At 35.1% G+C, this 11000-nt stretch overlaps 1 protein-coding gene across 1 annotated transcript; it reads left to right on the top strand.

Moving 5' to 3' along the window:
* The first annotated feature begins 2763 nt into the window (after positions 1–2763).
* LOC142356042 (neurexin-1a-beta-like) lies at positions 2764–4877 on the top strand. Its single transcript, XM_075408022.1, has 2 exons — positions 2764–2996; positions 4465–4877. The coding sequence occupies exons 1-2, from the start codon at positions 2862–2864 to the stop codon at positions 4699–4701; spliced, it is 372 nt and encodes a 123-aa protein (XP_075264137.1). The 5' UTR covers positions 2764–2861; the 3' UTR covers positions 4702–4877.
* The last annotated feature ends 6123 nt before the right edge of the window (positions 4878–11000 follow it).

Genomic DNA, 11000 nt, shown 5'->3' with positions numbered 1-11000 from the left:
TCCCTATAATTAATTGGATTTTAAATTGTTGTTTCGCTATTTTAACGCATCTGATTGTAGATTTCGGCCATGGTGTTACAATTTTATATTAGTTTATCTGTCTCAATTGGTCGATTCAAAAAGGTCTCAAACGAATGAGATTCAATTGACAGATTTTGATATAAGCAGGGTTTTGAAAAAGTCAGTTGTGAACAGCATTCAATTTTGTTATAACTGTGATAGTGAAAGACATTTATTTACAACACGTTCCATAAGCTGCGTATAACCAAATTGATCAAATTGGTCAGGCTGTTCTATAATTTGAAAAAAAATGAACACAATTCTTAAGAAATCTTGTAAATCTTGACCTTAGAAAATCTTTCTTCTCCGCTTCTGTATTTGCCACGGTTGCTTTTATTTTTATGAAGACTAATTTTTGAAGACATTAATCGCAAAAAGTTTTTGCAATCAATATATTTTTAAAATATTTTTTTCAGTGTACTTTTTTGAGGTTGTTAACCATATACGTCAAAGCGGTGTGAACTAAGAACGTAACGTGGATTTTAATAGTTGTCGCGATTGGGCTCTTATATTTAAAAGCTTTAGAAAATTTTACAAACCTTTATTTAATGAGGTATAAGTTTTGTTTGTAATGACATTTATGCACTTAAATGATCATTAGGGCGGGTCTCATTTGTTTTGCTAACATTTTACTAACAATTCAGTTATTTCCAAAAGTGAAGGTTTAACAGTCTGATGATTTTGTTAAACACGCTTTTTCAGACGTTTTTAGTTTAGATAGATTAAATACAAAGATAGAGAAACAATTATTTTATTATTGAAGGCAGATTGTAAACTCTTTATTTATCACATTTTTGAATATCTCAATTTCAATGTTTCAAGTTTGCAACGAAATTGTCTGAAATCTTTTTTTTTTCACTGTTGTTGATTTTGTTCTCCATGCAATTAAAATAAAAGTAGAAGTCAATTAAGCCGAGTGCTGCATATTCTTTAAGTTCTTACAAACTCATCTAGTTTTGTTTTTTTTTATCTGAAGCAGATATTTCATACCTTGTGATTGGAACATTTTTTTTTGAAAACATATATTGCTGTTTTATTTCAGCTTACCTGAGCTCTAAACAAAGCAATTATGAAGTAAAAGTCTTTATTCTTAAATGACGCGACTCGAAAGTACTTTGAATAAAAATTTCCTGGCAATTCAGATTTTTAAGCAGTGTCAGTAAGTACTCTAAATTGATGAAGCGGAAGGCAACTTTCCTGTGCTTTTTCAATTGATGCTCAGGTTGATGAAAAAAAATGTTTTTAGCACAATGTTGAGTCAGCATTTAAATGTCTACCATATGAGACGGGTTTAGTATTAAAGCACGTGTTTTGGTTTGTTTAAGTTTCAGGATTTGTGGACCTTAGGGTTCGTGTTGGTTTTCCAAATATAGTCACCCAATATTTATTTCCCACAGTTCTTGCTCTAACTTTCAAATACCCATGAACGAGAAAAATGTTATCTGTAAAAATTGCTTGGATCTATTCTGTTTTGCCCCCCCCCCCCCCAGTGTTTTTTATGACCCCCAGTTACAAATTATATGTTGTTATATAGCACGTTACAATGTAAGAAAATAGCACGTGCGCCTGGGGGTATAAAAAATTTATGCTAACTAAGCTGGGGGGGGGGGGGGGGGCAGAATATATCCAATTGCTTTCTGATTTTTGGGCAAAAATGGAAAAAGGAGGTTAAAAATTGTTTCTAACCACCAGAGTGACATGTTTCTCAGACTAATAACAAGGAGATAATATAAAAAGATAATATATAAATCTCACAAACAAGCTGCCATGTTTTTTTTTCATTCGCATGTCAGAACTATTTACAGCGTATGAGTACGTATTGCCTTTCAGAACTAATATTATACTTTTTATGAAGTTGATATTGTTAAACTTATTCCACGTGATCAAATGATGGATATTAAAAGTATCAGTTAAGTGTGCTCGATCTATTTTGTATTGACCCACAGTTCCTCTTATGACCCCTTTCCCGAGCTAAAAATCGAATGTTGTTATATACAAGTTTTTAAATTGAACGCCCCTTACGGCTGGGAATAATATAAAAATCTCATAAACGGGCTGCCATGTTTTTCTTTCATTTATATGTCAATGCTATTTATAGAATATAAGTAGGTATTCTCTTTCAAGGCTAGTAATATACTTTTTGTGAAGTTAAGTTTATATTGTTGAAGTTATTCCAGGTGATCAAATGATGGATGTTAATAGTAATGTTTAAGTGAGCGGGATCGATTATGTATTGGCCCACAGATCTCAAATGACTAACAGATAAACAATGAGGATCTTTTACGACCTTTTCCATCCTCCGTATTACAGATGCATTTATATATATATTTAGGATCTGCCCCCCCCCCCCCCCCAGTGCGTTATGCTCCCCCCAGTTACGGAGCACGTGTCATTACATGGTAAATCAATATGCAAAAATATTGCACGTGCGTCGGGGAGATGCAAATAATATGCACCCACTAAACTGGGAGGGGGGGGGGGCACGTACGGAAAAGATCCTATATTTATTATAAAATCGGATGTGCGTCAAAGTTAAATGCCCGGGTCTTTCCCATTATAGCCCCCCCCCCATGAAATTATAGGCCCCTATTATGGTGTAATTACCATGATTGGGGGGCTATAGGTTATCTGACCACTAAGCGGGGGGGGGCTATAATGGGAAAGACCCAAATACCCTATAAGATTGGGAATCGAAGCGGAAATATTTCAATGTATTTGTTTCAGAGTCGACAACCTTTCAGTTCAACCGTGGCTTCATCAAATACACCTACGCTACAACTTTCTCCTCCCCAGTTGACAAGATGGGTCTGGGTCCGAGGTCCATGACCAGTCCTTCCAAAGACAGTCTGGCACTCGCATTCCGAACTCAACAGAGCGACGCAACCCTCTTCGTAGTCCACAGTCGCACGACTGACGAGTTTATCAATGTCACTCTGGTAAGTAACTACCCCCTCCCCCTTCCCCTCCCCCTGCCCCTCCCCCTGCCCCGCCCCTCTACCCAATTGATGTTTATTTTGGTCGAATGATTTGGTGGAATGATTTCCGACCTACCGAGTGATAATCCTAGTTAATCGAGAGTTCGGAAACCCCCCCCACTCCCGCACTCCACTCAGCCCCCCTCCATTCACCCCCCCCCCCCCCCCAATGCTAGCACACCCCAGCCCCAGCTGGCTAGTACCAAAGCCAATCGCTCGCCGGTCGTTTGAGAGCAATTCGCTCGACGTGAGTGAGTTATGTTTTTCGATTTTGCCGACAGAACAAATCTGTCTTCTGGCCTGAAAAACGTTGAGAGGACATTTCTAGCTTCGATGAGCTAAGTTTACAATATTCAAACATGGTTTCAGCTTGTGTGCTTTTAAAATTAGATTCAATTTTGAATTGTTTTGGGAATGTTTTTGTGGGCCGATTAGTTTTGTCTAGACATTGTTGGAAACCTTGTCTGTACTAGACTTAATCTGCCGACCAGATTGTCACGGAACAATAAAGGGACGCCCTTGTTATATGGGTTTTAATAAATTAGATGTCACAATGACACTTTTGAAAAAGGCGTGTCGGATGAATGTTTGAGTTTCTCTGTATTCTCAAAGCTCTTTTATTGTCGCTATAATACTTAATTGTTTCTTTAAGAATTCCTTCAAATTTAATCCGTACTGATTTTTTCTTTTGAATCTTGGACTGTAAGTGTCTGTGGTGTTACCCATTACAGCCCCCCCCCAAAAAAAAATCACGGTAAATATACCGTAATGGTGAGGTTTAATGGGAACGACACAGGTTTTGTTGTGGTAAACAACAGTTATCATAGTTATAATAGTTTGTTTTGTATGTTTGTTCTATGGATTAAGCAAGAGTTCATTGATTGCAACAATTATTTAATCTGTGCGGGATAGATTTGAAACAGAAGGTTTTCCAATAATAGACCCCAACAAAATTTTAGCCCCCATTATGTTATACACGCCTTACGACCACTAATCTATAGGGTTTATAGTAAGAATGAGTAAAAAAACTATTTGAAAAATACTGAAGACACTAAAAGTACTTCAGACACTTTCAAAACAGCATAGTTAAGTAAACTTTTCAAAAACAGCTACCTCTGAACAAGTTTTGTCGTCTCCTATAGCTCTGAAATATTTTTAGCTTATGTATATCAAGTAATCGTTGTCAATAATTTATTGGGCAAATTGAAAAAGGAGATCGCTCTGATATCGTTAGTTGTCCACGTTGCTTGTTTATTTACAACTATTCAACAACGAAATAAATTCTTTCTTTCTTTCTTTTTTAAAAGTGAGTTGAAATTTTTTGAAGGATCGATTAGTTTTCAGATCTTTGGTAACGATTAAAAGGTTTCGTGTATTCCGCTTGGCATCATCAATGGAATATCGAAAGCACTTTTTTGTTGTGTTTCAGCGCGCCAGTCAACCCTTTGTGTCGTACCGGGTGGGTCGGGAGATCCACTACGTACAAGACCCCAAACTCTACAGGGGCTACAATGACAACAGAAGACATATTCTCCTATTTGAAAGACTCGGGCCCAACTGTACTCTCAAAGTGGACTCGGAACCCACATTCAACTATATAGCCAAGTGGGGTAAGTTGGTTCTGCTTTTTCAGGTGTCTTTGTTCGCTTTTATAGTTTGGCCATAAGAGTTGTGATTATAATTGATTAACCTTACTATATAACTTACTCCTGCTTCCACTTAATAAATTTTGTTACTAAATAATGCTGAAATTAAAAATTCCAATTGCAAGTAAAACGAGATTGCCCAAATTAAAGTTTTAAAGTACTTTATTACTTGACTGACATTAAATACTAAAACTTGGTTTGAAACTATTAACAAAAGAGCGAATCAGCGTTTCATGTTGTTGGCAAGGGATGTCTTTTATTTTAATTGTCTTTTTTAATTGCTCTCAATGAAGTTTGGAGCAATCATTATAAATGTGTGTGTCTCCTTTTTAATGCAAAATTTTTGCTTGACCGTTTTTGCACTTTGCTCTTGAACATTGTTTGTCTCCTTGAGTGACACACTTTTGACACACCTTGAGTGAACTTCTTTTCACACTTTAATTCTTTGTTTTTGGTTGATCTAAATTGCTCGCATTCTGACAGAAAAATCATGGCTAAAATCAATTGTGCGCGTAAGGAAAGTAAAGGCAATGGTTACTTTCTAGGAAAGTAAAAAGCTAGGTGGTTAAGATGTTAGACTTCTGTCGGGTCAATTTTCTGCACACATAAAAACATTTCTAAGCTACACCCCCTCTAATTAAATTTGCCCCCGCCTGTCCTTCGAGAACAATTCATCCGGCGCACGCCAGTCGGCTTATGTTTATCTCTGGCCTCAGCGATCTATTTGCGGCTATTGTCTTGCAATCTACTGGCTTTGATTTAGTTGTTGGCGGTAAATGACATTTCAGATGTGTGAATTTTGTTAGCATGCCTAATTTTTTTAATCATTTTTTTCTTTTTTGAGAAAACGTTTTTTTTAAATACAGGTCAAAAGTTTACATGTCAAAAACAATCATTAAATTTTTTAAACAATATTTCAATTTCATTTTAGAAGTCCCAGTGTTCCGCTAAGCATAAAAAATAATTTCTGCTGTAGCTTTCTTTTGAATGTTACAAGTTTAAAATGCTGAAGCATATGAGGTTTCAACATTCGCTCAAACATCCGCTCACTTCATCAGCACCCCACAACAATTTTCTTTCGGGCAAAGAGGTCAGAAAGTTTCGTGAAAATGAGGCCCCAAGAAAAAGTATGCAGGCTTTATCGAGCGGTTTTAGATAGGCTTTTTTAAAGAAAAAAAAAGTTTTTTTTAAAAAAATGCATATGATTAGGTGATCAGATTTGTGGTCAATACTGATCTGCTTTTCAGTCTGCTGTTTAACCCAAACACTGATAGATTGCATTTTCCACTTGAAAGATAGCACTTTTCAAAATTTTCACTTTTTGAAAATAATTTTCACAAAGTTACAATTTTGGAGTGAATTCGAGCTTTTCATTTGCAAATTTTGATAGTAGTTTGTAAAATCCATTTATACAGCTGCTTCAAGATATGATTTTGTGCCATTTTGTGTTCAAGTATTGTATAGTTTTTTTTGCCCCGCACTTCACCGAAAATCGATTTGAAGCGCTAAAAACCCAAGTAAATAAAGATTTATATTTGGGGTTGGTAGCAGAGAAGCTTGGGGCATATTAGTTTCATGGGAATGTGGTATTTCCTGATTGTTTTGTATTTTTGAACAATAAATGAAAATCTTTCTGACCCTAGGGTCAAATTTCACGAAACAGATATAAATTTGCAAATACTGTTTTTCGGTTTTTCAAATGGTATGCGAGCATGTATTTTTTTAGCATTGGCTGCATTCTGCATTAGAACAATTTAACCAAATAGAAAAATTGTTTGGGGTCAGATTGTATTTACATGTCTTTTAATTACGCAACTGCAAAATTCATTTTGCAATTTTTCTAGCGCCAAAAAAAACGCGCAATGTTGACAAGTGAAGCAGTTCAAATTGATGTTAAGGTTAATCCGAAATACGGGATTTTAAACCCAATCACCAATTCATATGCAACCCGTTTTTGGAGACAGTGAGGGTGAAATCGACTAACATTGCGGTGAAAGCTAGGGTTGCACGGAAGGCGGGGAAATAGTTATGACTATTATTTTTATTAAATTATCTTCAAGTCTGAAATATTTGATTGATTTATTTTACACTATGGGCTTATAATAACGTGTACTTCATCTAGGTGACCTTCACTTTTTCTTGATCGTGTTCATCAGCAACGTGAACTAACCACGATAATAGAACTATACATGCATTTTGTCAAATCTTACTGTACAATGATAGCACAGTAGATCGAAAAAGGTAAATCGAACGTGAAAAATTGGTAGAAGCAGATATAACTATAACAGTGTCACGACATTTTTCCCAACTCCATTTTACCCGCTACCATTTTACCCAATGTCATTTTACCCAATACTTTTTTTTAAAAAAATGCTGACTTTGTTTTTACCAATTGTTAAAATTACCAGATCTATTTAGCAGAAAATGCCCGGTGGGACTTGATATGAAACCATCACAACCGAACATGGGGTTATAATGTCCGCTTAAGTATGTAAACAGATCCTTGTAACAGCGGCTGCGAATTTTAATCGGATTATTGATCTAAAACGTCAAAAGGCATTGTGTAAAATGGCAGGTTGGGTATAATGGCATTGGGTAATTTTTCACCTAACCAACTATTACTACTATGATGGCTAAATCTATAATTGATGTGTTGCTACCTGATTAAATTGGGGAGAACTTAAGCTGTTTTTCGATTACTTATAAATGCGCTTTGCAATCTACATCGAAACTTATTGTGCTGGAGCGGAAAAAATATTGGATACCTTAAAAGTTATTTTTACGTATGATAACTCACGGGACCTGTAAGTTTTGATATGAAAATGTCAGCAAATAATATTCGTAAGTTCATATTTGTCCTTGATTGGTAGAACCTAACCCCATGGCTATAAATGGAAATTTACCTCTTCAAAAAAGAAAAGGTTGAAGGCTTATTTTATTTTGGGTTTTCAAGTTTGTTTGATTTAAGTTGGTATAGCCTGTCAGATTTAAGAACACCGGAATGATATTCAGTCTGAATTGTTCCTTTCTAATGAGAAATACTTGGTTGTAATGTTTTATATCAAGTAACGCTTGAATCGAGCAATTTTTTCCAACAACTGAGATAAATGTTTTTCTATTTTTTTCCCTTTCAGTCTATTGCCCGGCCGCTCCACTTGCACGTTGCTGATGCCCCTTTTTGAATGTTTTCATTTTGAATGTTACAAAAAATATTGCTTTTTATCCTCAGCGTCAGTTGAATTTATTTTGACATGCAAAAAGCTAACTAAAAGCTCCGCTGATTGTCTGTTCGCTTTGCGTTGAAACTTATTTTTAAACTACAAGCAATGCAAATAATTTTTTGAAAAGGTGAATTTAAGTTGTTTTTATGCTTCCGTCAAGTTTAACTCAACTATCAAGATTGAAAACTCTGCTTTTCTCATTTCAGTAATTTTGATTAGAGTGTTTGTTCTTTTTAATTGACAGTTCAAATAGTTTTCACCCCCCCCCCTCCATCCCATTATATATACTGTGTTTTTATGTATCATTTAATAGCTGCAAATTTGATTGAAAGGCAAGCAGCAAAAAATTTTTAATGAAAAACTTTGATTATTTTGAAATATGAAATAGCTTGTTATGCCAAAAAGTTGCAGTTATTAATGATGTTGTGCCTTTTTGATCTCTTAAAGCGCTCTAGTCTCGTCAACGACATTTCTGCTCTTTTCATGATCCGATTTTGCCGCCGCATGTAGCTGCCTTTTTCATCACTTCTAAGGTTGAAAATTTGCACAGTAAAAATAAACAGCACTTTAACATTCATCTTCTAAGAAACTTCAATTAGACTTGCTAGACGAACAAACTTATTTAATAGAGGAAATGATGGAATTGATTTGCATTTCTTTGTTTTGAGAGCTCAATTGTAAATCAGATATCAAAATGAGTTTGTCCTTTATTTGATGTTAATTGTCTGTTCAACACAAATCAAAATTTTTGCATATTATGGTTGCAACTTCAGGTAATGAGGGAAGAAATGCTAGTCTGGCTGGCTGTATTTTTGAATCCCAGAAATATTTACCGAAGAAAGACTTACGAGGTATCATTTGACGGTTGTCTTAAAGGCGAATTTTCGCTAAAAAAGAAAGAAAACTGGATAAGACTGACAAGAGATTCTGATTTTGTTCGAAAATGATGATCATGTTGATTTAATACCTGCTTCAGGATGTATAATAATGCTTTTCTTTTTAAACTGCTTTTTGTAACATCTTTTCATTCAGTTCGAAGAGAATTTCAATATTCAAACAGGATGAAATGTTGAAGAAAAAGAAAATACCTCCTGATTATATAGCTTTGGTAACCTCCTTTTGATTTTGATATGATTTTTCTTTCTCAATTGAAATTTATAAGTGGGTGCAGAGGTCATTTTTATAGCTGCGAAGCTGTAAGCTGAGCGTAGCTATATTGCGGTGCTCTTGGTTTTTTTTTTGTTTCGTCGTCTGACGCTTTATTTTCGTTTTACATTTGTTCTAGAACATTCTGTCTCGTCACTGCTTAAATGGCTTTTTCGCGTCTGATTTCACGCTTTCTGCGTGACCTAAATTGCGGTTATTCAGAAACAGAATCTGTTCCTAAAACAAAGTTGATTGTAAGAAAACAGATTGTATGGTCCGACAGCCGAGTTGTTAAGGCGACTGGCTGTTAATCCGGAGATCGCGTGTTCGAGACGCGACAGGGAAACTTTTTTTTGCACCCAAAAACAACTTTTGAAATAAACTTGTAAGTTTTATAGGCGGCGGCGATAACTATTATCAACTCACTTCTGTATCCTTTTCCATCTGTATTTTACGGCACGCAAGTCTATTTCGCAGCTATTCCGGCAATCTGCCGGCTATGTTTTTAACTTAGGCACTCACTTATAATTCTAAATTGCGAATTTAAAACAAGTTTTGGAACACAAACGTTAAATAAGCTAGCCGCACAGAAAAAAAGAATTAAATATGCTAGCCGCACAGAAAAAGTGGAATTTTTTGGAGCTTACATATTTTTCATTGCGTTTTTCTCAAAATTTTGCCTATTTACACATTTGCAGTTTTTGTTCATTTTTTGCTTGAAATAATAAGCATTTTAATGGGTATCTGAGCGTTTTGTTTATTGTTTGTTTAGGCCTGAATAATTGACAGCTCGAAATTATTCCAAACTGTTCCCAAAGTTTTTCGGTTTGACCCAAATCGCTTTTTATCAAATCAATTAATGCTACTAAGTAAAATGTGGAAGGGGTCAACAATGTATAATTATAGTTGCCTGAAAGTTACAGGCATCAACTTATTTTTTAATAATGTTGACAACGCTTTTGCAATAAAGCTTTTTAATTCTGTTTCTTAAATTTGGTCGCATTGATTGCTTCCTGTTTTTTTCCGCAGACAAAGCTGAACTTTTAATGAAGCGAACTTTTAGTTGTTCGAAATCATCACTGGATTGCAACAAATGACTTGGTTCTTTTGAGACCAGATATTTTTTCGATGTACCCAAAATTTAAGTTGTTCTTTTTAAAGATATATATATATATATATATATATATATATATATATATATATATATATCTTGCTGTAGTCAGAAAGTGCTATGTATTTTCTAAATTTGTGTAAATTTGAGTTTGCCTCCACTTTTTGGAATCAATTGTAATTTCTAGACGTTACTTTTAGTTTTTCAATTCGAGCTCTTTTTAAAAGAATTTTAATAAGTGTTTTTGTGTGTGTGTGGGGGGGGGGGGGGTTAAAATTGTTTTAAATTTGTTTTTAGCCGTTTTCGGTTTTAAGGATTTCCACAATGCGTTGCTTCAGAATAATTGCGTTGTTTTGAACTTCGCCCTATTTTTTGCGTTTTACATTTCCATTCCGTGTTATTAAGAAATGAACAGTACTCCCTATAGCAAAAAAATTCGCTGATGTTTGCTTTGTCATTTTTTGCCAATCATGTAAGTATTTCGCTTTCTGGTTTGTTGTATTTGGACTTGAAACAGAACAAAAAGTCAATTCAGGACAAAAAGCATTTCAGGACATCATTTTGAGCTGAACCTTTTTATTTTTCTTGAACTTATAGACACCGCGTCTTTTTGACCCTTGCCTAAGCTAATTCTGGAAACAGTTGTTTTGGGCTGAAAATTTGAGCCAAATAAGGCCAAATATTGTGATGCGCTTATGTATTCCGATGCCACACACACATTTGTCCTATTCTGTAGTTGGGGGCCTGTCACGTTTGTGTGTGCTTACAACGTACACAATTGAAAAAAAGTCTTCCCCTCTCTCTTTGCCATTATAGCGGAATTTTAATCAACATTTCATCT

The sequence above is a fragment of the Convolutriloba macropyga genome, unplaced genomic scaffold (assembly GCF_964194025.1).
Source record: "Convolutriloba macropyga unplaced genomic scaffold, txConMacr16.3 SCAFFOLD_4092, whole genome shotgun sequence".
NCBI lineage: Eukaryota > Metazoa > Xenacoelomorpha > Acoela > Convolutidae > Convolutriloba > Convolutriloba macropyga.
This window is presented reverse-complemented; position numbering and strand designations above follow the sequence as displayed.

Coding starts and splice junctions, on each gene's coding strand:
- LOC142356042 (XM_075408022.1), top strand. CDS start 2,862: ATGGGTCTGGGTCCGAGGTCCATGACCAGTCCTTCCAAAGACAGTCTG. Junction 2,997..4,464: donor AGTTTATCAATGTCACTCTG/GTAAGTAACTAC, acceptor GTTGTGTTTCAG/CGCGCCAGTCAACCCTTTGT.